The sequence below is a fragment of the Buteo buteo genome, unplaced genomic scaffold (assembly GCF_964188355.1).
Source record: "Buteo buteo unplaced genomic scaffold, bButBut1.hap1.1 HAP1_SCAFFOLD_55, whole genome shotgun sequence".
Lineage (NCBI taxonomy): Eukaryota > Metazoa > Chordata > Aves > Accipitriformes > Accipitridae > Buteo > Buteo buteo.
The window spans coordinates 310,059-337,262 of NW_027439221.1; the positions used below are offsets into that span (position 1 = coordinate 310,059).

Here is a 27,204-nt window from a genome sequence, read left to right on the forward strand (position 1 = left end):
CATCAATTTCAAACTGAATTCCTGTAAGGTGACATTGATTAATCAATTGCTCTAAAAGAATACAGGAGAAACTTAAAGCCGTGTTCTTACTCTGATTGATTCTCTTTTCTTTAAGGTCTGATTTTTTATCACTACCTTTCCAAGGAGCAGAAGTTTTACTAGACAACGTGGTGCCACTCCCAGGTAATGGAGCTCTCAAGACATACCGTTGGTGCTCCTCCTGCAGGTTTAAATGGATACCAACTGTGTACAAGCGATGATTCTGTCTAAACCTTTTCCCTCCTATTGCAAGCGCAGCCTCTGATGTGACTAGAGCAAGATTGGAAAAATTGTATTTTATTCTTCTAAATGTGCTAGCATGGCATAACCTGTCAGGCTCCAGGGGAAAGATGATAAATGTTCAGGCTTTTTCCTGGATGGAGGAGAGAATGAATTACTCTCCTAAACAGCAAGTTGGCAGGACTGGCAGGGTACAGGTGAAGCAGCTGTAACTACTCTGCCTTCTTCTGTCATAGAGTAGCTGTAAACGCAAACTTAGTTTTTAATCTGCTAGATGAATATCTGACATTTTCCTACTAAAATGACTGATGTGTATAATTCTGTGTTCAAAAGACTACCCTCCAAGCACTGGAAGAATGTCAGTCACTACCTAGAAATGCTTTGGTTTGCCCCCCCCCCCCCCCCTTTTTTTTTTTCCTTTTTTCTAGTGGTGTTAGAGATGCGTGCTCTAACCAGGAGGTACAGGAGGCTCTGCCAAGACTGTAGATGGATGGCGAGGTTTAAGCTGCTTCTTGCAGAAGTCAGTGTTTTCCATGTTCCCTGAGGTAATCGACCTCCTTCGGGATTTGTAAGGAGTTCACTTGCTGCTGGAGGCGGTCTCAGGGTGGGGAGCACAAAGGAGAAACTTCATTTTGCAGTGATTTGGTAGGAAATAAGCAACTTTCCTCCAAAATGAAAATACTTCTGAAATGTCTGGTCTGCAGTGTAGATTGTAACTGTATTGCCTGGGACACAAGAGTTTCCTGCTGCATTACAGGTGTGGAGTTAGCAACAGTGCCCACGTAAGCTGTGCAGGCTGAGAGACCTGAGCTGCCAAGAGTGCATTTGGCACTGTTCAGGTGCCAGCCGGCCTGTGATACAAATGCTTCCGAGTTCCCGTTCACAGTATTGCACTCTGTGCAGGGTCAGTAATGTCCTGAGGCCCCTGAGCTTAGTTTATTAAGGATCAAAATACTAATGGCAGCTCAAACGTACTGCAGAAGTAGACTTTTCTGTCTTTAAAGCCTCCTAATTCATCAGCCACTTATGTTCACATTAACTGAGCTAGTGGCTTTAGAAAGCACTTCATCCTTTCCCTTCAGCAACACAGCAGGCACAATACTTGTGTGATCTCCAGCTTAATAGACTGGTTTCAGCAAATGCGTACAGCAACAGTAGGTGAGGATTCTCTGGCCTAACTTATGTAGGAGGTCAGGCAAGATTAGCTTAATAGTCCCTTCTGGCCTTTAAAGCCTGTGAAGAATATATCTCATTTGTTTTCTCCTGCTCTTTTCTTTCCCAAGACGAGGATCACTTTTCACCTGAAGCCGACGCCGCTGTTAGTGAGATGACCAAAGGCGCAGTCCTAGTGGCACAGGTACACGAGAGCTGCCTGGAAGTCTGGTTGCCAATTTGACTGCTGCTGTTGTCCTCTCTGCCCCCTCGCATACCGTGCGTGTTAAAATCGAAAACAAAGCCACAGCCTGTAAGCCTGGCTGCTGGGCAGGATTCTCGTCGAGCAATCTCGGGCGCCGAAAACTTCCTTGTGTGGCACCAGGACCACTCAGGACTGCCTGGCTGGGAAGGGATGAGTATTCCCTCTTGTTACTGATGCGGGCAGAGAGGAAGGGCACCTGGATGGATTTACAGAGCACAAAGTGGCCTGTTGTCCAGCGGATCAAATATTCACCTGGGTCTGCGCTGCTTTGCCAGTCTCAACAGTCTTTGCAAGACTGACATCCAGGACTTGGCCTCTGGCTGGCCGGAGGGAGAAGTAAGGGCATCCCAAAGGCTTCTGCATGCAGTGCCTGGTCTCAGCGAAGAGGCACTTGCCTCTTCCGAAGTGCCTCTGACAGTGGCTGTAGCTGTCCACGTAAGGCAGTTGGGACGAGTGGGAAGCCGATAGCGCTTGTGACGCTCAATCTCGCAGCTTCCTTGGGTTTTAGTGCAGTGCTCAAATGCATCACTAATTCTAGCAAGGGCACGGATTTGAGCGACCAGAGCGCACTTGCCAGCAGGGTGTCCCAGCTGCCTGGTGGCAGGAGCTACATTTCCACGAGCCTACGCTGAGTCTGAGGATCTGATATGCAGTGAATGATGCTAGCCTTGCACCCTGCACGGCTCAGACCAGAATTGCTGCACGCTAATGTTCTTCTGTGTTTCCAGGTCACAAATTATGACAGCGCAACAGGTCTGCCACTGATACAGCTGTGGAACTTGACGGGAGATGAGGTGGGTATGTTAACATGCCTATTTTTTCAACACTGATAAGGTATATGATTATGCAGACTTTTTATTGCTGGTTAGGAACTTGCTGATGCTTCTTGCTAGTAGTTTGTTCACCTTTCTACTTTTTTTTTTACCTCCTTTTAGGTGGTGTCGGTAAACAGAAGTCTGGTGGAAAGAGGGTTTGCTCAGTGGCTTAACTACTAGCGACGTCCTAGATGCCTCGACAACGCTTTCTACAGAGAAAAATAAAAGAAGAAATCTTGTTTTGCGCTGTTACAATTTGGTTTGGCAACCTTTCATAAGACAACCTGTTTACACCTATGTGTGGATTTTTGTGGTCCATTGAAACTCATCCTGCTCAACTGTTACCATTTCACTAGAAACATGTACCTCATCTGGGTGAAAGCTGGGGTGTTAAAAGCCATAATGACAGATACTGTAGCTTTAAAGCAAAAAATCCTCCCCGGCCTCTACTTAAAAGTTGAATGGAAAAAACCTTAATACCTGGGGGCTTGCTTGAAGCTAGCAAATGCCCCGAAATGTTAACTGTGGTTGCATTTTTGTTCAAGATGTATAAAGCCCCGTGAACTTAGCGTCTGCTTTTCTTAAAAGCTACAACGGTTGTCCTTTTTTTAACAGGCTCTGCCTATGAAATTAATGAATGTTATTAAGGAATTTAATGTTTAGTTACGGATTTTTCTATATTGTGCCACTAACCTGCACAAATAACATTCATCTTGTGTCTTCCTTATGCCAGGAGGTAGATGAATTGCATTCGTTGCACTTACTGTGGCACATGTCTCACTGCAGTCATGGTTTTTAGGCTTGATACGCTTAAGGAAGAAAGCTTTTCTGTGCAGATGCTTGAAGTGCAGGGTATGTTACCACTACAATTTTTGCTCTGAATTGTCATGTATTTAAAGAAAAGAACTGATTGCCAAGCCCAATTGTAGTTTATATTTTTCTAGCTGTGCAAGTCTGTAAACATATATATAAAAAACCATTGTAATATTTTGTACAAGAAAAACACTGGAAACAAAGGGAACTTTACAGAAACTTTTTCACACCAAAATGTCCTATGTAGGTAGAACTGGTTTGGAGTGCATTAGGGTAGCCAACATACTTGGAGCATCTGAATGTTGGGAGTGTTTCAGCTCTGCTGTATACAGGATTAGTATTCCCTTAGATTGCTGTCTGGCTTGAATTGTGATCACTGCATTCTTTGCTATGTTGCTGTACAGATCTGTTTAAAAAAAAAAAAGTAACAGCTTGGCATTAATATTGCAGTGGTGTTCTCAATTTTTTTGTGTTCCTTTTTAGATTTCTATTACATATTTAAAATTTTGCTCAAGTAATTTAAGCCAACTTAATACTCTTAAACACACGCCCTCTAATGTATATCATTTTAGATATGTATTGAGCTGGGATTTATTGCTGGCAGAGAAGATACTTGCCAGGAAAATGTTGATGTAGTCAGTCCTCAGAAGTTTTTTCTGGTGGGTTCAGGGATGTCCTTACATCCTTTGAGCTAATGTGTTGGTGCATCACATTTGGATAGTTGCCTACAAAAGCATTTGGTCCGATCCCTTCTGATATGGTATGGTTATATCTTTTTTTTTTTGAGTTCTCTACTATTCGGTGCTTATGATTTAATGTTCATGTTTGCAATAACATCCAATGAAACCTAAATTTGGTAACTCAGTTGAGTCTATGAAACATATATCCTTTTGGAATGTTTCTTTCCCTTTCAATTAAAGCTCGAATTTTAAGCCATCTTAATCAAACTGTGATGACTGAAAGCCTTCATTTCCTGACCTCTTGCGATGTAGGGTTGGGAAGGGAGCTCCATGGGCTAAACAGGTCCGATAAGATCCTGATGGCTTTTCAACAGATGTAGAAAGGTCAAGCTTCAAATCTCCTGGGTTTCCTTTTACTTCCAGCTGAAAACTGGGTTTATTTTTATGATGAATTACTTATTAGAAAGCCTTAGTCTGAGCACCGGTACTCAAGGCTGTTGAAACTGTTATATATTTGTGGAATTCATTTACTCTAGACTGGGGTTGTCCCTTTTGCCACACTTGTGTGTTGAAAAGTGAAACTTGGGAGTCTGTTGTGCGGGCTATAAAATCCCCTCTTTAAAATGTTGACCGGTTTCTTGTCCAAGCCAAGCAGTGCAATTTGGTGTCCTAGTGAACAGTTTGTCCTCACCCTGGTGTTGGAGCACCTTGCAACTGGGAAAGTCTACTCTTGCAGTAGAATGTATTCCACTGTGTGGAAAAGAAGCAAAGGCCTGGGCTGGACCGACTATGCTTGGGCTGCACAGAGCAAAGTGTGTTAAACTCAAAAGTACTGCTTTGGTGGTCTGTAGATGTGTACACATGCGCACACAGTTGTTCAGAGTTCCACATACTGGTCTTCCAGATCTCAAGGATTAAAACAAATCCGTTGGGTTCACTGCAGAGTATACGTACAACCCATAGATGCTCTGGCTACAACTTGGTGCTGCTTAGGCAAGTGATATGTGAAGAATAAAACATCGGGGGTTTTGGTGGGGGAGTAGTGGGTCTGGACGTTAGCGCAGTTCGAGAATGTCCATCCTTACTGCTTCTCACCCCAGGAAGAAGGTTTCACTTCACAGGGTTTCTCAGTCCTTGCTAGGCTCCAGTATCCGCTGAGGGATGCCTTTCACCCTCAGGCGTGATCTCCCAGGTAGAAATTTGGTAGCTGGCTTCTTGCACTGTGGGTGGTTAACGTTACTGATAGCCTGAGCACCTGAGTGGGGTGTGTGTGTGGCATGCTGAGCTCTCTGCCACGGTTGCAGGCAGCCTGTCTGGATTTGCTGTTTCAAATTGCCTGCCAGTCGTCTTTCCTCGGACAGAGTTTCTGGCCGAGGGGAGGAAAAAAGCTGCCATGTATCTGTGAAGGAGGTTGTCTGTCCTTCAGCTCTGTAACTTGGGTTCAGCAGCTCCAACAGTGCCTTACTGAGTACCTTCCCTGCTAGGTGAGGTCTCCCCCAATTAAACCAGTTCTCTTGGGCAGGAGCCAACCTCCTGAGGAGGGTTTGCGTTTCAGCCTTAGGGCGGTGTGACCTTGTAGCTCTCTCCTGCCAGTGCCTGGCGTGGTGGACAGGCTGGAGATGAAAGGTCAAGAGAAAATGAAGAGCCCTGCGCTCCGGTGTCAGTCTGATGCAGGTGCAGTGCCCAGAGGAGTTCGCTTGCATGTCTTCTGAATTTGTCTCCCCAGCTTTTTCTTTACTGAGGGAAGCTTTGTCCCCTGGGGCTAGATTCATGCTGGGCCGGAGAACTACAAACTGTCAGTGGTTGTGTGAGGAGGAGAGAACTGTTGCAGCTTTCTCTAGCTGCGACCTGGCCAGAACATGGGAGTATAAAATAATAAAAGCGTGGAAGTGGCTGGGCTGGGGCTTCGCTGGGGTGAGCCGCTTGCAGGGAAGGTGCAGCTCTGCACGGGGTGGGTAACGCCGCAGCCCCCTCCCTCCTGGGAAGATGCTGGTCCCTCACGAGCATGGTACTGTGCAGGTACTGTCTTATCCTTCTCCACCTCACACCAGTGCTCTTCTGACTCATTGTGAACAGACTTTTTTTCTGCTCTGAAGCCTGTCCCGATGCTGGAGTCTCGCTGAACAGGTGAAATGGAGCTGTTGTCATCCCGGTGGGATGTAGGAGCAGGGTGGCTGCAGTCCAGGAGGCTTGCTTACTGAATGTCAAAGTAGAAGAGGAAGAACAAAATTCAGAACGACAGTCCTGAGGTGGTAGCACCATCCCAAGGGAATGCAGATGCTGCAGTTTTAGGGTTTGGAAGCAAATGGGTCTCCCTCAGCTGTATTCCCATATCCCAGAGAGCTTTCCAAGATACAGTCCATAGTCATCAGATTCAAACAAACGCATGTTAGTTTGGAAGTGGTGGGGTTTTTTTCCTCAAGAGCTTAGAGCAGCCCTGGACTATTTAGTCTGCGCGCATGGGGGTGAATGTGTTACTTTATATTGTTCACGACAAAGTTTAACTCATCTCGAAGCTGGTGTTTTCCCTCGCTTTGAGGGGTGTGTCGAAGTCAGGAATCGGCAGTAACTGCTGGCAGCTGGTGTGGGGAGCGCTCCTGTTGTCTGCTCTGTGTCCCTCGCTTTCCTCTGGCTCTGCAGCATGGAAAAACATCCTGTTCCCTATTTGTGTTGTAAGCTGCCTATTTTTTTTTTAAGCTGTAGCAAATAGAACATTGTAGGGTAAGATTAACCAAAATAAGGAGGTGTTGGCAAGTAACAAATAGGCAACCCTTCTTTCTTTAAAATCAAAAGTCTCAGCCTGAACTGATGCATTAATAGCTTCAGGTGTGTGGGGGTTTTTTGTTTGGGTTTTGTTTTTTTGTTTTGGGGTTTTGGTTTTGTTGTTTTTTTCATTATGGACAAGGGTGAATGGCATTGCTGAGGTGGGGGAGTTGGATATGGACTGCTTGGAAAAGAGCAGGGGGAAAAGTACAGGTCAGAAAAGGAACAGGGGAGGTTGAAACAAGGTAGCTGTATTTGCATCTTCCTTTCCGAGATGCAGTGGTGGTGCTTTGTGCCCCATCAGACCTCAGGAACGTAGCTGGGGTGGGCTTTGAAGGGGTCACACTGCTTGTAATATCAGCCACGTCCCCAAAGCAGCTCTATAATTCTTGCCCGCAAACCTGAGATTGAGCATACGTGCATCTGAGCTAAGCCGTCCCGTGGGGTTAGTTTGACTGAAGCCATTCAAAGGGGTTTTCCCCTTTGAAAAGTGGTAATTTTATTACGGGTAAAATGAATGAGGTCTCTGGAGATGCCTAATTTATAACTTCCGCAGGGAAAGCTTCCCGCCGGCCGCGAGGCACGCTCCGGCATTCCCCCGCCGAGCAGCCCCTGGAAGCCCAGACCTCCCCTCTTCGGGCTCTTTCCGAGGATGAGGGGTGCTTCCTACGAGCCTTCCTCGCTTCCCAGCCTCTGCCCCCTCATCGTCCTGCCCTGGGCAGCCCAGCAGGAGCTTCTCCCCGGGGCAAGCGGCACCTTCCTGGCAGACCCTCTCGAGCAGCGGGGCCAGTCCTTAGGCAAAGCCCGGAGATGATTTTCCTTCGGCACGTGGACTCAAAGGCTCCTTAGTGAGGGAGGAGGGGAGGAGCAAAGAGAGTGTTTTTGGAGCAGATGGAGAATAATGGTGCCCCTGTCCGATACTGGCACTTGGAGCACCGGCACGAGGAGCGGTTCGGCCCCTTCCCTCTCACGGCCACATATGCAGCCTGCTCGCCGCGCGGCAGGGAACCTGGCGCTGCAGTTCCATCGTGGAAACTTCATTGGCAGTGGGTTTTCCCGAAAAAAAACAAACAAAAAGAATCCAATGGAAACTTTATTTTTACTTCCCTTCTACTGTGTGACACAAATCTATCGGGTCCTGTCTCGGTGCTGTCCCTAGGAAGCCCGTGTGTCGGAGGCTGCTGAGCTAGAATTAAAGAACATGTGTCTTGCATTTAGTTTATTGCCTCGGGGCTGTGTTTTGGCTCCAGTCACCTCTGTTTCCTCTCCTCTTCCTTCCCTACCCCCTTCAAAAGAAAAACCAGCCACAATGCAAAGCAAGAGGAAAAAATTCCGGCTGCACTGGGCAACAGCGGGGATGATGGCAGCCGCGGTGAGTGTCAGGGCTTGGGCTTTTTGCCAGGGGAAACGTGAACGGTTCTTGTAGGACAGACGTGCTGGGGCTCTGCTATGTGAGACCGGTCACCGCAGCGATCAGACTGGAGGTCTGCCTGGCCCATACCCACTCTGGCAGTCCAGGTAATTTGGGCAAAAGGTACAAAAGAGGGATCTCCTACAGAGCGGTTTTGCCCCGACACGCTCCTGGTTTCCATCTGTGAGCAGTGCAGGGACTTCTGAGCCAAATGCTGCACGCAGTGTTGCGCTTAATAGACACATATAAACTACCTCTGGTGAATTTGTGTAATGGTGTTTTGAGTCCATTTGTCCTTCTGACCTTCACGACATCCTGTGGCAATATGTCCCACGACTTAATTACGTGTGGGCGAAAAACGTGCTTCCTGTTGCTTTCTAAATTGCCTGAAAGCATCCCTGGCTAATCCATCGTCCTGATACCACGGAAAGGTGAGTAATTCAGAAAGAGATAGCCAGAATGATGGTTTTGGATGAATGAAGGGGACTGGAGGGGAACCCAGCTGAGCCTCTGGTTGTAATTAAGCTGGGAGAAAAAGAAGTTAAATTTCTAGTGGATACAGGAGCAACATTTTTGGTGTTAAATACTTGTAAAGGAGAAATTGGAACAAAACCAGCAAACATAGTAAGAGCCACAGGGAGGGAAGAAAACAGACCATTCCTGCAGCCCCTGGGTTTGAAATTTGGAAATAAAATAATTACACATGAATTCTTGTATGTACCAGAATGCCCGATACCCTTGTTAGGAAGGGATTTGTTATCCAAATTAAATGCACAAATTGTTTTTGAGGATGGAGAACTCTTTTTTAAAAAAATACCTGAGTCAAAACCGGGAGAAATCCTGATGATACAAGAAAAGGTGGAGGAGCAGGAAATTCCACCAGAGGTGGATGCTGCAGTGATCCCTACAGTATGGGAAACAAATATTCTTGGTAAATCAAAATTAGCAGCACCTGTGAAAATAGATTTAAAAGAAGGTAAAAAAGAAGGCAGCGATTGCCCCGGTGGCAAGGACACCGACGCGAAGGGACCAAGCCGGTGGCAAGGACACCAACGCAAAGGGACCGAGCCGGTGGCAAGGACACCGACGCAAAGGGACCGAGCCGGTGGCAAGGACACCGACGCAAAGGGACCGAGCCGGTGGCAAGGACACCGACGCAAAGGGACCGAGCCGGTGGCAAGGACACCGACGTGAAGGGACCGAGTCAGTTCCATGGACACCGACGCAAAGGGACCGAGCCGGTGGCAAGGACACCGATGCGAAGGGACCGAGCCGGTGGCAAGGACACCGACGCAAAGGGACCGAGCCGGTTCCATGGACACCGACGCAAAGGGACCGAGCCGGTGGCAAGGACACCGACGCAAAGGGACCGAGTCAGTTCCATGGACACCGACGCAAAGGGACCGAGCCGGTTCTCGTGGCTCCGGCGCTCTGCAGAGGCGCCGAGGGCCAGCCAGGACTCCGGCCGTGCCAGCCCTCGGCTGCACCCACGGCAGACTTTGCCTCGGGCTCGGCGCTGCTGGCCAGCCTGTCCCCGCCGCCCCTGGGCTAGCCCCGCTCTCGGGGCGGCACGTCCCACGCGCGAAGCGGTGCCTGGGCTTGCCCTGGGAGCGGCACGATACAATTATGCATGCAGTACACCAGCGTTCTCCGGCTGCTGCGGCTCCCGTCTGCGCGATGGACGGAGGCGGCGGTTTCCCTGGCGGCTCTCCGCTGGTCTCGGCCCATGGGCCGTGACCCCTCGGGCTCCGTTTGGGAGAAGGGGTGGGTGCCGCAGAGGGGAGGACGGCGGGGCTGGGTGGGCTCTGGGCAGCACCGCCCGGGGCTGTCCCTGGCGGGGGTCTTCCCGGCCGGGCCCCCGGGATGGCTGAGGAGGCCGGTGCCCGCTTTTCCAGGGAGGAGCTGGCCGGGAGCGTGAGGAAGGGCAGCTGCCCGGCTTTGCGCTCCCCAGGGGCCCTCGGGGTTCCCAAGGGGCCGGGCCGGGCTTTCCCCCCTGCCCCCCCGGTTTTGTCCAGCTTTGCGCTCTGGCTTCACGCGGCGCTCCGGCGTCGATCGGATAAGCCTTGTTTCCCGCCGCGCAAGGGTGACGCTGGCTTCCCTCTTACGGATGAACAGGAATCTTTCCTGGAGCTGAGAGCAGAAACTCCGTGGGCTTTGGCACTCGGATTTTCCTAGCTTGCTGCCGCCAGCGTCCGAGGGGACTCCAGATTTCGTGGAGCACCGTCGGGACGTTAGTCTCGGGGAGAGGCTTCGTTCCTGTTTCTGGACAAAGATGGTGGCGGCGGGGGAGTGAGCGAGCAGCCTTGTGGTGCTTGGTCGCCGGCTGGGCTGAAACCACAACAGTCCTTTTTGGTGCCCAACGTGGGGCACGAAGGGTTGAGATAACGACAGATCTGGCCGGAGCGTGTTAAAACGAATTTGTTGTACGCATTTCTTAGATTAGTTGAATAGTCGCTGGTCCCAGTGTTGGCTCATTTGTTCCCGTGGCGGTGTTGTGCAAGTTCTTACATGCACTCTGTTTATCACCTCTGGGCGCGGGCTCAGGACTATCATTTTGCTGTCCTGGGTGACGTCGACTCGCAAAATGATTACGTCACGGGTCCTGAGGTTAAGCTGGTAGTTGCGTGCGGCGTCGACGTCACTCCCGTGCCTCGGGCGCCCTCTCTCGGAACTTGTTGGTAATCGCACCCAATCTGTGGGGAAGTTGGGGGGGGTACTTTCTCCCCGCTCGTTCACCTCCCCTTCCTCCTTCAGGCTAATTACAGCAGCTTTTGAGAAGTTTGAAGATCCCTGGGGTGTTCAAGCCAGCATGCTCGTCTTGCTATGTCTCCCGAATGTGTTTCAGGTCTTGTTTAGGGCTCCAAAAAAGTTTTTTAAGAATACCACGCAGAGATCTGCCCCAAGGCTGAATAGTCATGGGTGGCGTGGCATGTGGGAGAAAACGGGCAGGTATCTAGAGGACTTCTCACCTCCAATGGTTTGGAACTTCACTCCCAAACAGCTACAGGACCCTGGTGAAGCGATAGACCGTTGGAAAGGAAAATGCGGTGCCTGTTCCAAAGCGGCACAACTTACCGCACTGTGCTGGGCCCTGGCCAGTATCTACCAACCACTGCTCGATATTATGCAGCACCCTCAGGAGGAAGGGAGGGAAAACAGACCGACAGGCACTGCAGCTATTCCAGCCCTCGTGACAAGCACTGCAGCTACCCCAACCAACCCCGGCGACAGGCGCTGCAGCTGAACCAGAGAACCGACCTCTGCCGGTGTCAGTCGCCCCTATGCAGAAAAAGAAATACACGGAGAAATCGGTTCAACTTAGCGAGGGATGGAGGTGAGCCAGGGCCATCACGAGAACAGGAGAAAGAGGCAGAACCCGAGATAATCACCCGATCCCTATCCCTGAGTGAGCTGCAAGATACGCGAAAGGATTTCGGCCGCCATCCGGGTGAGCACATTTTTACCCGGCTGCTCCGCTGCTGGGGTAACGGGCCGGTAGCTTGGAATTAGAGGGTAGGGAAGGCAAGCAGGTGAGATCCCTGTCTAGGGAAGGGGCCACTGACAAGGCGTTTGGGAAAAAGACACGAGCCCTCAGCCTCTGGAGGGGACTTCCGTCAGGCGTGAAGGAAAAATACCCCTTCAAGGAAGACGTTACGTGTCAGCCAGGCAAGTGGACCACCATGCAGAGAGGTATCCAGTACCTGAGGGAATTAGCCGTGCTGGAGGTGATTTATAATGATCCGGATAACGAGCAGTCACCCACAGATCCAGATGAAGTCCAATGCACACAACCCCTGGGGCGGAAGTTTCTACAACACGTACCAGCGTTGTATGCCAACTCATTGGCAGTGATGTCCTGGAAAAAAGGCGAGGGACAAACGGTGGATGAAGTGGCTGGCCGACTCCGGCAATACAAAGGAAGTCTCTCTTCCTCCCGACGGGCCCGTGTCTCGGCTGAACTCCCGTGTCGCGGGAGTTTTTCCTACAAACGTCGCTGTTAGGCTTTTGTGGGGTAAAAAGGGGCATTTTTGATCATCGCTCGGCTAGGTCACTGACCATCGGAGCTTTTCGGTTGTGTCTGTTTGAGAGGTAAAAGGTGGCTGCCAGAAAGGCTCCAGACAGCTATCTATGAGGGTGTTTCCTCCCCCAAACCCCAGAAGAGCCTAACGCTGCTGCTGTTGCATTTCTGTGGCCCTCCAGGAATCCCACTGTGTGTGTAGGGGAGGGATGAAAAAATCTCTGGGAATCTTTGCGTGAAGGGTGCCTGGACCAAGAAAAGGCAAACCTGCTGACATCATTGCAACTGGGGAGAGAAAGGGCTGAGCTACCAGGGCCACTGCCAGCATACCGTCATTAGGCACCAGAGTCAACGTTGACTCGAGAGGCCTGGGCAGAGCCCAGACCCCCCTGAAAGCAGCTGCAAGACCTGCCACGAGGTACAGGCCAACTCCTCTGATGCTTGGGGCTCACGCGGGAACCCAAAGCGCTCCAAGCCCCAAAATGCAGCTGCCTCTGCAGCGCAGCAGCAGCAGCAGCAGCCAGTGCAGAGCAGCGTGGGGAGCTGGAGCAGAGGGAGGGGGCGCCCGGGCCGGGCTCGGCTCATCTCGGCTGGGCTCGGCTCCCTTCGGCTGGGCTGGGCTCGGCTCATCTCGGCTGGGCTCGGCTCCCTTCGGCTGGGCTGGGCTCGGCTCCCCTCGGCTGGGCTGGGCTCGGCTCCCCTCGGCTGGGCTGGGCTCGGCTCCCTTCGGCTGGGCTGGGCTCGGCTCCCTTCGGCTGGGCTGGGCTCGGCTCATCTCGGCTGGGCTCGGCTCCCTTCGGCTGGGGTGGGCTCGGCTCCCTTCGGCTGGGCTCGGCTCGGCTCCCTTCGGCTGGGGTGGGCTCGGCTCATCTCGGCTGGGCTCGGCTCCCTTCGGCTGGGCTGGGCTCGGCTCCCTTCGGCTGGGCTGGGCTCGGCTCATCTCGGCTGGGCTGGGCTGGGCTCGGCTCCCTTCGGCTGGGCTGGGCTCGGCTCCCTTCGGCTGGGCTGGGCTCGGCTCCCTTCGGCTGGGCTCGGCTCCCTTCGGCTGGGCTCGGCTCGGCTCCCCTCGGCTGGGCTCGGCTCGGCTCGGCTGGGCTGGGCTCGGCTCCCCTCGGCTGGGCTGGGCTCGGCTCCCTTCGGCTGGGCTGGGCTCGGCTCCCCTCGGCTGGGCTGGGCTCGGCTCCCTTCGGCTGGGCTGGGCTCGGCTCATCTCGGCTGGTCTGGGCTCGGCTCCCTTCGGCTGGGCTCGGCTCAGCTCCCTTCGGCTGGGCTCGGCTCGGCTCATCTCGGCTGGGCTCGGCTCCCTTCGGCTGGGCTGGGCTCGGCTCCCCTCGGCTGGGCTGGGCTCGGCTCCCCTCGGCTGGGCTGGGCTCGGCTCCCCTCGGCTGGGCTGGGCTCGGCTCCCTTCGGCTGGGCTCGGCTCGGCTCATCTCGGCTGGGCTCGGCTCCCTTCGGCTGGGCTCGGCTCCCTTCGGCTGGGCTGGGCTCCCTTCGGCTGGGCTGGGCTCGGCTCCCCTCGGCTGGGCTGGGCTCGGCTCCCCTCGGCTGGGCTGGGCTCGGCTCCCCTCGGCTGGGCTGGGCTCGGCTCCCCTCGGCTGGGCTGGGCTCGGCTCCCTTCGGCTGGGCTCGGCTCGGCTCCCCTCGGCTGGGCTGGGCTCGGCTCCCCTCGGCTGGGCTGGGCTCGGCTCCCCTCGGCTGGGCTGGGCTCGGCTCATCTCGGCTGGGCTGGGCTCGGCTCCCCTCGGCTGGGCTCGGCTCGGCTCCCTTCGGCTGGGCTCGGCTCGGCTCCCTTCGGCTGGGCTGGGCTCGGCTCCCCTCGGCTGGGCTGGGCTCGGCTCCCTTCGGCTGGGCTCGGCTCGGCTCCCCTCGGCTGGGCTCGGCTCGGCTCGGCTGGGCTGGGCTCGGCTCCCCTCGGCTGGGCTGGGCTCGGCTCCCCTCGGCTGGGCTGGGCTCGGCTCCCCTCGGCTGGGCTCGGCTCGGCTCGGCTGGGCTGGGCTCGGCTCCCCTCGGCTGGGCTGGGCTCGGCTCCCCTCGGCTGGGCTGGGCTCGGCTCCCCTCGGCTGGGCTGGGCTCGGCTCCCTTCGGCTGGGCTGGGCTCGGCTCCCCTCGGCTGGGCTGGGCTCGGCTCCCTTCGGCTCGGCTCGGCTCCCTTCGGCTGGGCTGGGCTCGGCTCATCTCGGCTGGGCTCGGCTTCCCTCGGCTCGGTTCGGCTCATGTCGTTGCGGCGGCGCTCGCCTCCCCTCGGCTCCGCTCGGCTCGGTTCGGCTCATCTCGTTTGGGCTCGGCTGCCCTCGGCTCCGCTCCGGCCGCAGCCCCGGCCCGGCCCCGCCTGAGGCAAGGGCGGGCGGCGGGCGCGGCGGGGCCGGTGGCCGTGGCGGGGGCTCCTCCCCGTCCGTGGAGCGGTGGGCTGCCCGGCGGTCGCCAGCGCCGGGGCTGCCCGGGGGCCTCGCAGGCCGGCAGCGGGGCTGAGGCGGCGGCGGCGGTGGCGGCATCTCCCCTCGCGGCAGGCCGGGGCGCCGGGACCCGGCCTTCCCCCCGCAGGCCCGGCCAGCCCCGGCCCCTCCCTGCCGCCCCCGGGGCTGCGGGGGCAGCAGGGGACTGCCTGCCGCTGGTGGCTGTCCGGCGGAGGCCGGCGGGCACCGCGGAGACGTGCGGCTGTGGAGAGAAAGGGGTTTCTGCCGGCTGTCCCCGCGGGGACCCGCAGCCGGCGGGGGTGTCCCTCCCTCCCTCACAGCCTGGCGTCGGTGGCGGGCTGCGACGCAGTCCTGCCCGGGCGTTCTTGGCAGCCCCCGGGGCAAGAGGCCTGTCAAGCTTCAGGGAGGTCGGCAGCGGCGTTTCCAGAGCAGTCGCGTCCCGTTGGCTCTCCTGCTTCCTTCCCTAGGCCGGGAGAAAGGAGGACGTCCTCGAAAGCAGGTACCTGTCGGTCGCCTGAAACCAGGTTTCTTCATGCAGGCAGGCGTGTGTACGGACTTAAAATCGGCAGGTGAGCGTGTTGAAGCTACAGCCTGCGGTTTGGTGCCTGCCGGTAGCAGTGAGTTCCTAGGAGACCCTAAATTCGGACGGGGGGGGCTGCTCTTTTCCTGCCTTCTTTCACTGACCGTGAAAGCGGTCACTTCCGAGGGGCTACTGCGCTTGCACGGGCTGAGCATCGAGTAATGGGAGCTGTAAAAAGCGCTCCTGTTTCACTGCCGCGCGTGGATTTCGTGCTTCAGTGGGAAAAGAGGCTGGTTTTACTGACGGTAGTTTGAAATTTTGCTTCAAGCGTTCAGCTGAGAAGCTCTAGAGCCTTTGTGTGTGAAGCCAGGACTGGTTTTCCCCACGTGCACCACTTTGTACCTCTCTGCCATTTTATTGCTCCACGACCGAGTCTTGTAAGACCTTTCTATGGTTCTTTGCTACCTGCCCTTCTCCCTGTGTCAGTAATCTTGTAGGATTTGCAAGCTTTCTCACCTTGCTGCTCATGCCCCTTTCCCTGTCACGTCACGCTGTTTTTCTCTTTAACTGCTTGTTGGGCTTCCTAGAAAAGCAGAAAGCCTAATACTGGAGTGAGTGCCTATTGTCATTTTTTAGATGAGACTTTGAAACGTGAGTACAAATACAGATTAAGGGTACCTGTCTTGTTGGCTTAGAGGGAGGTACTAAAACCCTGCTTTCTAATGAAATACTTGAGCAGCCATTTACAAGATTGCTTCCTTTTTGTGACTTTTGGTAAACTCAGTTCTTACCCGTTTGACTTATTTTCAGAACTGGAGCCGAGCGCGTTTGCCATACGAGTAAAGCAAAGCATGGATTTGAAACGATAAGCTACAGAATATTCAGAGACAACAGCATCTGTTTAGTCCTAGGTTCTTAAAGTGGCAAGCATAAAAATGCCTTCAGGTAACTTTTTTTCCCTTTTCACCTGCATCACCTGCATGGAGACATTTGTGATTCCTGCTCATCAAACTTAGCCACGGGGTGAGTTTTACCGGGAACCAACACAGGCTTTTCTGACTGTGAAGCTACAAGCTCTAGGGGTGAACTTAGCCTCTCGCAGCTGAACCTGAAGGTTGCCCTGCCTTGTCCTCAAGAGACTCCAGTCCTCTTTTACCTCACATGCTCCTTTGTGCAGAACTCCATGAAGGGCCAACAGTGGGTGCTGACACCTTGACACTGGCTTCGGTGCGAGTACTTGCCACTCCTCAGCAGTGTCCTTTCTCTGTGCAGATGGCCTTGCAGGCATCTCCCTCTTCTTGAAACAGTGTCATGTTTTTTTCTCGCTATGTCCTCAGAAGGCAGATTTACGACAGGATTGTCCCAGAGGGATTGGCAGTTGCTTTCTAAACCCACTGTTCTCCAGAGACCTTGTCAGGAGGGCAAGATTCTTCCTCTTGTAGCCCACAAGCTAAAAGGCTGCTCTGACAGAGCTGCTGTTAGGCACACCCTTTAGGTAAGAGGGTCTTCCCTCACCCCCCTGTTCTCCTCCTCTTGGCTGTTGCCCATCCTCCCAGTGCATTTCATCCATTTTCTGGATCCTGATAGCCATTCTGCATTTAATTCAAACCCCTGCCACACTATTGCCTTCCTGGCCACCTTACCTCTCCAGCTCTTTGGAGAGAGTCTTCTCAAAGGAGGCAAACTCATTCCTCTTGGGGTTGTCCACAAAGGAAGTTGCCTGGTGGTATAAAAGGAACAGCTTCTTCTCCCACTGTTCCTTGGGAGGGGAAGAGTTGCATCAGATGCCCAGGTTTCTGCGTGTTTCTGCATGATGACGTGCTGCCCCCATTTCAGAAACCTTTTGGACCTCTCCACAACTGGCTGAGCCTTTACGCAAATATCGTCTGTGGGCTTGGTGCCTGCTGGCCAGGGCATGCTGCCTGCTTGCTGCTGTAGGACTAGTTTCAAAGGGCCAATCTCAGCATAATTGCTCTGCAGGGATCCCCTGCATGTACAGTGGCCTGCAATTTCAGGTGCTGCTAGCTGCATGGTTACCTTCAGCCTGCCCAGGTAAACTCCTGTATTGAAAGAGCCCTCACCTTGTTGTAAGCCCAAAACTTTCTTTCAGAAGAGGGGTTTTTGACAGGTTTGTTGGATTTTCAAGATAGGAAGGAGACTGTCTGGTAACTCCTCAGGAGCCTTCAGTACAGAACTTCTCTAAAACAAGTAGGCTGATTTGTCTCCAAAACCTGTATCCCTTTTTTTCCCTTCAGCTTACCTTTGCAGGATTAGCGACAGGTCTCTCTACGCGTGCCCTTTCTGGCTTCTTTCCTCAGGTGCTCCAAACACTCTGTTGGTGGGATAAGGGTCATCCTCTGAAAGATGCTTTTTTTTATTCCCCGCTTTGCCATAACTGCTGTCCCCAGAATGCCTCCGCTCCTTGTACAGTGGCTGAATTTCCCAAACATTAGGGTCCTTGGAAGCTGGAGCTCCGGGTTAGCATGTTGGACCCTGAGAAATGATGTGGTAGGTGGCAGACATCACCGTAACCTCCTATTGTGTTAACTGATGTGGGAGGACATGTCCTGAGCTCTTTCCAGGTAATCTGGAACTATGATGAGTGAATCATCAAGTCGGCAAATACCAGTTCAGGTGAGAAGAACCTTCTCCAGAAGAGATGCTTGTGCCACCATGACTCGTACCTGCAATTTGCACTAGTCAGGGCACTGTTACACTGAGAGGGAGCTCCAGACACAAACTGGTGTCTTTATGAATACCAGACCAGATGTCAGGAGCACCGCATGGAATCCTGAGCAGATGACCTCTCCCTCGTGTGCTTTCTTAGGAGATCAGGGCCAGGTGCTTCTGTGACACGCCTTCCGTTTGGTTTGCTTTCCATTTGTTTTCTTTTGGTATTCAGGATGAGAAGAAAGATCAGGTTTAGGAAAAACCATCTCAGTAGCGCCTGTGCTTTCTCAGGATTCTTCTGGTCATTCCTCCAGGGCTCTTGTTCAGTTTATGAGCAGTGTATGACTTTGGATCCAAATCCAGCTGGTGTTTTAGAGTGCATCTCGAAAAGGGAAGGCTCTCGTTAAAACATGAAGGAAATCTGTCTGCTTAGTACGCGTAGGACTGACTTTACAGCATCAGCAGTCGATTCAGAAGGAGGAGCGTGGGAGTGCTGCAGTTGCATGGCTTTTAAACAGATTGCATTTTCAGCTCTCATCCAAATGCCTTCCAGGCCTGTGATTTTGACAGGAGGCTGTCTGGTCAGGGTGACTGGAGTTGAGCCTGTGCATCTTTCTGCTTACCAAGAGCACCAGTAGAAGTCCAAGGAAGAAAGAACTGGGAGACGCTCAGCCTGTCACTGCAGATAATTTTCCTACCTTAGTTAATGCTCTGAGACTAAACTGCAAAGATCTCTGGCCATCTAAAGTCTGGAATTTCAGGTGAACCTGAGCTTAGTGCAAGAGAAGCACCATCAGGGAGGGATCTATTCTTTGCTTATCTTATCTCTGTGACAGAGTTGTTTCACTTTCTCCTAAAGAAGCTTACGGGGTGGTTTTGTTGTTTGTGGTCCTTTGTATTGCTGATAGCCTTGTGAATGGGTATTCCTGGCTCACCTCTTGCTTCTGGCACTTTTCACTTTTGTCCCTGCCCTGTTACTCTGCTTCCTATGAGTGTGTCTTAGCAGGGCTGATGTCTAGGGGCCTGTATTGTCCAGCGGCTGTTATTTCCCACAGCACCTCTGTCGATGTTTTTTAAAATGTCTGTCTGTGCCGTAGCTGGTGTCCCGCTTTCACTATCTGCTATATTAAAGTCTAGTCAATGAATTCCAGCTTTATGTTAGGCCTGGGAACGTCCTGAGGAGGGAGGGGCAGAAAGATATTGGTGAAGAAGGTCCTCATAGTAGCAGGAAAGAAAATAAAGTCACAGAACAAGAGAGCAGACCCTGCCTTTTAGTTCTTCAAGCAAGCAAGCAAAGAAACAAAGATCTCCTGTAGAACAGAATTTTACATGGTGTGAAAGTTCTTGGGTTCCTTTTCCTTTCAGAATTCCTCCAAAGAAGATGAGCGTGAGTTTAGTCCAGCATCCCTTACTGTGGGCTGTAACCGGGTGAGTTTGTGTAAGTAAGGAATTCCTGGCTTGTTTCATTCGAATTGGTCATATGAAGTCAAAAGCCGCAAGGATGACATTGGTAATAGTTTTCCTTTAAAAGTGGTGTTTGGTATTTTCCAGCACGTGAGACTAGGAATTAGAACCACCAAAGAGCAGTAGGTCAGCAATGATTTTGGCTGTAAGCAATTCCCACCCACAGAGCCAGGCTACGTAGCTCTTTCAGAGCCGGGCTGTGAGATGGGAGCCTACCTCCAACCAGTCTGCACTGTGATTGCTTTGAAAGCTCCCAGGCGTGATGTCAGTCAGAGTCTGGACCGACCTCTCGGTTTCAGGGTCTGCCGTTGGGTGTGCAGGGAGTGTGGAGAGAGCGAGCTTGTGTTTTTGTTCTTGCTGCTGTTTCTGACAGGGGCGCCTGTGGGATCGAACCTTGAACAAAGAACAGGAACCGGTCAGGCTGAGGGTGCGGTGCAGCTACTGCAGCAACTGGACCAAACGGTAAACAAAGGAAACGTGGAGTCAGAAGGAAGGGGTCTGTCCAGGTTCTGGAGAAGGTACGAATACTGCAGCTACGAGCAGATGCAGTCCTGGCTCTGTCCGAGCCTGTGCCTGATTCTGGCAGTTCAGGTGATTCTACGTTCTCTTGAAGAATGGGTCCCTCTTTTCTGTGGTTAAACAAAAAAGTCTGCCAAGGCAAAGGAGCATTCAGGGGTGTCCTTTTGTCTTGTGGTAAGGTGCAGCATTCCCAGGAAACGTTCCTCTTCTGGGCTGTCTTTGGGGAAAAAACTCCTCATGGGGGGTTGGGGTTGGGGAGATGGGGGGGTGTTACTGACCTCAGTCACAGCCCTCATAGGATGTGGCTTTTATCAGCTGCGGAGTGCCGTCTCCAGCCCGGTTTCTAAAGGACTTTTACACACTGCCCCTTCTCGAGGGGCCTTCCTGGGAGGGACCTTCAGTCCCCTTAAGGCAAGTATGGCCTTTATTTGCCCGCTTAGCAACTGTGGCCTTTGTAACTGACTCCCAAAGACACCATTTTAAACTGAAATGAAAGTAGCCCCGCCAGCAGTTGCTGGGCATTGCTGACTAAAGGAGTGCTCTAAAGCTGTCGAAACAAGAGTGGTCTGTTCACTGCACAGCCCGTGTTGAACGTTGGCAGTAACTGTTTGATAGGTGGGTTGGTTTTGGAAGGAATAAAACTCCTTGTTAATCATAATGTATGCCAGTCCCCTTAACTATTGAGACTAGACCGTTATGGCACAGGTTGTTCTCTACGTTTCCTCTACATTTTTGGTCTTCCTCTGTATTATTTTGTGCTGGGGATGTGTCTTTCTGGTGGACAGAAATTACCTTGTTGTTACAATTGTCAGAGAAGTATTTTAGGTACAGCATGGTGGGGTTTTGTTGTTGTTGTTTCCCCAGCATAATCTTCTCGCCACTACAGCATCTCTTTGTTGGAAAGAACTGACCTGGAAGTACTACTGGTTGTGGAAAGGTAAACTTGTAGCATGAATGTCGGGTTGTATTGTTTCTTTTGTAATTCAGCTTTACACATGGCTTGTCTCCGCTATTAAATGCTTTAAAATGAAATTCTACTTTGTTTACGTTTTCAAATTAACATACTGAAGATGTTGGGTTAGAATGTCTTTTTCTTCACAACCTAGAGGTTTTGGAAAAAAGAGCGACAAGCTTTACGATGTTGATCCTTGAGTGTCATAAATGGGGAATTTTACATTTGAAAATCATTGTATGAGACTCTAATAAAACAAGCATCGGCTTGGCACTGTGTGTTACTTTAATCAGTCTTACCCTGGCAGAAAGCACTCCTTCCCTCCAAGAAGAAGAAGTAGAGGTTTCTCGTCTTGGATGGACTGCTGCCCTATGCTTCACAGCATTAAAAAGGTCAAAATTGGTGAAAATGTTTTGGATTAGCTTTTACCACTCTGCTACAAGTTGTGTAATTATTTATGCCTTTGATAGGTAGTGGGATGAGGCTGGGAGTTAAGATTTCAGACGCGCCTAGGGCATGCTGAGGCAGCTTTTTGCCATCACGCTAGCGCATTTGCAATAAACCGTCATTCTTCAGCCCTCTCCCGAGCTGAGGCACCGTCAGCACCTACACGCACAATGCTGGTCTAACACATAACACTGTGTTACTGGTGGTTACTTTAGCAGTAGCGACGTGTGGCCGTCTGATGGGGTAACGTGTCTGGCAGAATGAGGCGATGTTCTAAAAGAGTCAGATGATAACGCAACACGGGGTCTGTTTGGCTTGTTCCCACCATGATGCACGGATTATCCACCCTATATGCCTCTGTATTCATTCCCGGACTCCCATCAGCAGTGAAAGAATGCTTTCCCTCCAAGAAGAAATGGGGTTGAGAAACTGGTTCCATTTACGGCGTTCTCCTCAGTCCTGTCCCACAAACCGTGGTACAGGCGGAGTGCACCAGGTTTCGGTCCCTTCTGCTGGGGGGCTGTACAATGAGATGGACAGCGGTGAGGACCAGGGAATGGCTAGAGAGTTGACCAGATGGAGAACAAGCCATAAATAAGGGAAGATATCCATGAGTTGATCTTCTTTAGCACTGGTTCTGTCAGGAGCAGGAGGATGTCCCACTTCCCTGATCTTAGATGCAGCTGCATAAGAAAGGGCCTTTACCCTGCAAGAGCTGGGCTGGCTGAGGCTACAACCTACACACAAAGACATTTTGATGTCTCAGTCCGGAAAATGCCATTACAGAATTACGGGCAAGATGCGCATCCATTTTGGAAAATCATTTTAGACGATAAAGAACATGGGTTAATGAAATCTAAACAAAGATGGTTTTTATTTTAACTGGGATAGGCATTCTTTTAACTTTGAGAAAGCACCTTGTTCTTTAAAGCAGTGGCCGCCTTCTAAAAGGAAAGGGAAAGGTACTTAAAGAAGAACAAGCAGAAACAAGCAAGCTCTTCCCTCTCTTCCCCTTGGCATCCCATAAACCCTGGAAAAAGCCACACGCTTGCTTCTGTTGTCCTAAAAGCGGATTTGGTACACGGTGTGCAAGAGAGCAATCTCACACAGGCGGAAGAGATACTGTTTTATTCTGCGCAGGGTGCTCCGTGGACTTTGCACAAATCAAGCAGGGCGGATTCATCAGTTGTGTCCCTTTTATACGGTAACAATTGCATCTAATTTATTAAACTACTCCTACCTAATACATATTCAAACTATCTGGTGCATGTGCCTAGCATTGTGTAACCCTGACGCATCAGACGCCCTCTCCGCACGCGCGGGGGTCTCGGCTGGCCTTCGGTGGTCTTTTGAGGAGGTGTCCCCTCCTCGCTTTGACCGCTCAGTCGCTCTGTATCGGGTCAGCGGTCCGTTTTCCTGCCAAGAGGGACGCGCCATCCATGAGGAAGAGCAGAAGGGATCGGCACTGGTGCTCCAGGTGAGGCACCGTTAAACAGGAAGACTAGAACCGATCGGACTGGTCTTGGCTAACTGACTGAATTTAAACCAGGACTTTCTCACCTACCACAGGGTTTTCTGTATTTGACATCACTTCCAGCGGTACCTGGGCTGGTGGCACCGGTCCCGTATTGCTGGCACTGGTGACTGTGGACCTTGATGCTCCTAGCTGCTGAAGTCAGCATGATCAGGCCGGAGAGCTCGTGGGTGAGGAGGGAAGTCGGAACTGGGAAAGGCTTCTCCGTTTTTCCTCCTCCCGCAGGACATTTTTGTGCTACTTACCCGCTCCTTCCCCAAAAGGGGGATCTCCTCTGCCCCGGTGCTGCTTGTCCTGCTGCTGGCTTTGCTTTATTAGCGATTTACTTTCTTGGGGAGGATAAGTTTGTATGAAAATACTACACAGACACCCGGTGCTCCTCCGATTGATGGTTGCTGTTACGGCTTGTTGGCAATTACAGTTGCACTAGAGAGAGGGCGAGAGCTACCTCGCTAGATGCACAGCGTCCGTGTCCCCCCGGTCCCCCCCCCGCACACACACACAGACACACAGACACACACACACACACCCCACACACAGAGGCAATCCGTGGCAGAGCGGAGCGGTGCAGGGGAGGAAGCCCCCATGGCCGTGTGTCGCAGGGGAGGCGAGGGACCCCCCTTTGTCTGCCGCCTCGCCCCCCCCCCCCCGCCGGGGCAGCTCCCCAGGGCTTTGTGCAGCGTGACGCCGCTGTCAGTCAGTCCCCCCCCGCTGTGAGGGCAGCGCTGTCAGTCAGTCCCGGGGCGGACCAAAGGGGGTCCTCCCGTGCCCCCGCCACAGGGGGGTCGCCGCCAGGACAGAGCCGGCCCCGGCCCCGGCCCCGGCCCCGGCCCCGGCCCCGGCCCAGCCCTGGGGCTCTCCCGCTGCCCTTCCCGGGCACCAGCGCAGCCTGCCGGGACAAGGGGACCCGAGGACGGACGGACGGACGGACGGACGGACGGAGCGGCGGGTGGCTCCCGGCGGAGAGAGCTTCCTCCAGAGGAGAGCCCTCGTCTCCGGGAGCTTCCTTGGAGCAGCCTGGGGCCGCTGCCCGGCTGTCACTGCGGCTGGCAGTCGGTCGCCGAGGCGAGCTGCCCCGGAGCCGGCCCGGCCCGCAGCGGAGCGGAGCGGAGCGGAGCGGAGCGGCAGGTCTCGGCCCGGGGGCCGCGCTGTTGCCGAAATCCGGAATAAAACCCCTTGACGGCAATGAGAAGTTAAGAAGCAGGCACTCCTTTATTGCAGCGCTGGGCACACAGGGGATCACTGCACCTCGTGTGTGCACCTGTCTGGTTTGACCATGCAGGTTAAATACACACCTGTTATACATATTCGCTAGATGCCTGGGAAATGTCATACATAATCATCAACTGTCCGACAAATCATTAGCATATGTAAACGTCCCTTTACACAGGCGTGGTGAAGTCTCTGGTGGTCTTCAGGAGCCCTCTGGTGGTCTTCCGTAGTCGTCTTCACTTTGTCCGAGAGTTGACCTCTCTTATGGGATTCTGCGCAGTACGATTTTCGCCATCATGTGTTAGATTGACATAAAAAGGACATTCAATGTTAATTCTTGACTTTAACGTTTCTAGTGATTGGCCCTCAGTCACACCACCTTATCAATATTCTTATACTAAAACATTCATTGGTTAATCTTACTTAATGCCACTAACTGGAACCTTGATCAAAGTGGGGCTTCTAAGCAACAGAACTAAGGTCCACAACGATCTCTCTTAGTTTCTTAGGACAAAACACTACAAACTAACCAATCGGTCGAAGTTTCTATGGTTAACCAATCTTAGACACTACTTATTTCTTATGACTGTATACAGCACATTTTGTACGTTCCTAAGTTTCGACGACTACATTGCGAGCTTCAAACCCCTATATTCTACAGTCTTCACCTTTTGATCGAACCCACTTTATATAAAATTTTAACTTACCAGATTATTTGTAACAGCGCCACCCCCACCCCTTTCCGAAGCGGCCTGGGGAGCGCCGCGGCCAGAGCGGGCAAAGAGAGCCGGGGGCGGCAGTTGGCGGGGAAGGGCGGCGTGCCCCTGCCCGCTCCAGAGGGGAGTTCGGCCGGGGGAAGGAGCCAGGCGACGGTAGCAGAAAGCCACGTCCTCTGCGCTCGCCAGCAGGGATGTGGCGACCCAGAGAGAGCTCCCACGCAGCCTCAGGGCGTGCCAGAGCCTGGCCCTGGGAAGGGCTGGCAGGAGCGGGACCAGCCCTGAGAGGTGGGACCGAGGGGACGACCTGCTCAGCTCAGCTCAGCTCAGCTCAGCTCAGCCCAGCTCAGCTCAGCTCAGCCCAGCTCAGCCCAGCTCAGCTCAGCTCAGCCCGCCGGCAGAGCTCCGGGAGGCAGCAGGAAGGGGAAGGCGCACCCGGGACTCTGAGAGCCTCTGGCTGCTGGAACCGTGCTCTGCCCTCCCCGAGGCAGAAACGGGCGCCAGAAAGCACCCGAGAGCCGGGGGACCGGGAAAGGGAAAGGGAAAAAAGGGAAAAGGAAAGGGAAAAAAGGGAAAAGGAAGGGGGAAAGGAAAAAAGGGAAAAGGAAAGGGAAAGGGAAAGGGAAAAGGAAAGGGAAAGTGAAAGGGAATGGGAATGGGAAAGGGAAAAGGAAAGAAAAAAAGAAAGGGGAAAGGAAAAAGGAAAAAGGAAAGGAAAAAGGAAAGGGAAAAGTAAAGGAAAGGAAAAAAGGGAAAAGGAAAGGGAAAGGGAAAGGGAAAGGAAAGGGAAGAGGAAAAAGGAAAAAAGAAAAAGGAGGCCAGGCTGGGGGCAGCAGGCAAACCCCCTCCTCACCTTCCCAGGTGCCTCTCAACAAGAGCTGTGAGGCTCCGGAGGTGGAAGGCCAGTCCAGGGAGGATGTGGAGCTCGGGCCAGCTGCGCCAGAGGTGTTGCCACGGTCAGAAAGGCCTACCCCCGTATCACGACCGCCTCCCCGAGGAAGCCAAGACAGCTTAGGGGTGTGGGTGACTCCCTTCTGAGGGGAACAGAGGGGCCGAGATGCCGGACAGAGCCTCCTCTTAGGGAAGCCTGCTGCCTCCCAGGGGCCCAGGTTCAGGGCAGCACTGGGAAACTTCCCAGCCTGGGACAGCCCACGGGCTATTGCCCACTACTGCTCTTCCGTCTGGGTGGCGACGAAGCTGCAATGCGTGGTCCAAGGGCGATCGAAAGAGACTTCGGGGCCTTGGGATGGTTGGGAGGGGAATCTGGAACACGGCTTATTTTTCCCTCTCTCCTTCCAGCTGCGGGCAGCAACACTGGAAGAAAGAGACGGACCCGGTCTGTTAATACGTGGGTCGCGGCTGGTGTCACTGCCAGAGTTTTGGGTTTTTCAATAATGGGGTGGCCGGCACGGCCCCAGGCCTGCTGGTGTCAGATGGGATTCGCCTTTCTCAAAGGGGGAAGGGGGTCTTGGCTCACGAGCTAACGGGGCTCATTGGCAGAGCTTTAACCTACACTCGAAGGGATGTTATGGAGGCACACACAGTCAAATCCAACAGGTGTTAAAGCTCAGCTTTATTCTTTCGTAAAAAGTTAGTTAGAACTCCAGTAACATTTTGTAAACCACAGGCTCAGTGATGTAAGGGGAATTAATACTACACAGCCGACTTAAGAAATCTTAAGATTTAAAATGAGGACTCAAAATGCACGTATCACTCACCTAAAAGTTGAGGGCTCTCTACCTTGAGGAGTTACCTCGGGCGGTGTCCCGACCCAAGGGGGAGTCCCTGACTGCAGATCTGCTGCTTTTGGGAGGACTGATTCCAAAATGTCCTCCGGCGGGACCCTCTTTACACCCTTGTTGAATCTGATCTGTGATCTCCGGTACTGAAAGCAGAGGTCAAAAGACTGGGAGATGCCTGGGAGTCACAGGTGGATCCCGGAGGGGAGAGCTTCCTCCAAAAAAGAAAAAAACCTCAAGGGTAGCTTACTTGGAGGATTCTGGGGCTGATACCTGAGATCTTAGGTAGGTAAAGCAGAGGACAAAAGCCTCTGGGAGATGACTGGGAGGAAGCTCAGGCAGCTGCCGGAGTTGAGCTGTATCTAAAGGAGAAAAAAAATACCTGGAGTAACTTACTTGAAGGAGTCTGGGGCTGCTACCTGGGATCTCTGGTCCTGAAAGCAGAGGTCAAAAGACTCTGGGAGATGCCTGGGAGGAGTCTCAGGTGGCTGGCAGAGTTGAGAGATTTATCTAAAGGAGAAAAAAATATTTCGAGTAACTTACTTGGAGGAGTCTGAGGCAGGTAGCTGCAATCTCCGGTACCGAAAGCAGAGGTCGGAAGACTCTGAGAGATAACTGGGAGGAGTCTTGGGCTGATCCCAGAGGAGACAGTTTCCTGCAAAAGAGAAACATCATCTTGTGTACCTGCCTTGGAGAATCCAGGGCTGCTACCTGGGATCTGAGGTCCCTATAAGAAAAGGCCAAAAGACTCTGGGAGATGCCTCCGGGGAGCCTCAGGTGGACCCTGGAGGAAAGAGCTTCCTCCAAAGGAGAAAAATCAT

At 52.8% G+C, this 27,204-nt stretch overlaps 1 protein-coding gene across 1 annotated transcript in view; it reads left to right on the top strand.

The window, feature by feature from the left end:
- Positions 1 to 27,204, top strand: part of LOC142027761 (A-kinase anchor protein 1, mitochondrial-like) — a 312,309-nt gene that overhangs the window by 13,106 nt on the left and 271,999 nt on the right. Inside the window, exons 8-11 of the mRNA XM_075021968.1 lie at positions 116 to 183; positions 1,563 to 1,636; positions 2,425 to 2,490; positions 2,632 to 3,363. Coding sequence (XP_074878069.1) covers positions 116 to 183; positions 1,563 to 1,636; positions 2,425 to 2,490; positions 2,632 to 2,691 — 268 coding nt within the window. The 3' untranslated portion in view covers positions 2,692 to 3,363. The remainder of the gene's footprint in view (positions 1 to 115; positions 184 to 1,562; positions 1,637 to 2,424; positions 2,491 to 2,631; positions 3,364 to 27,204) is intronic.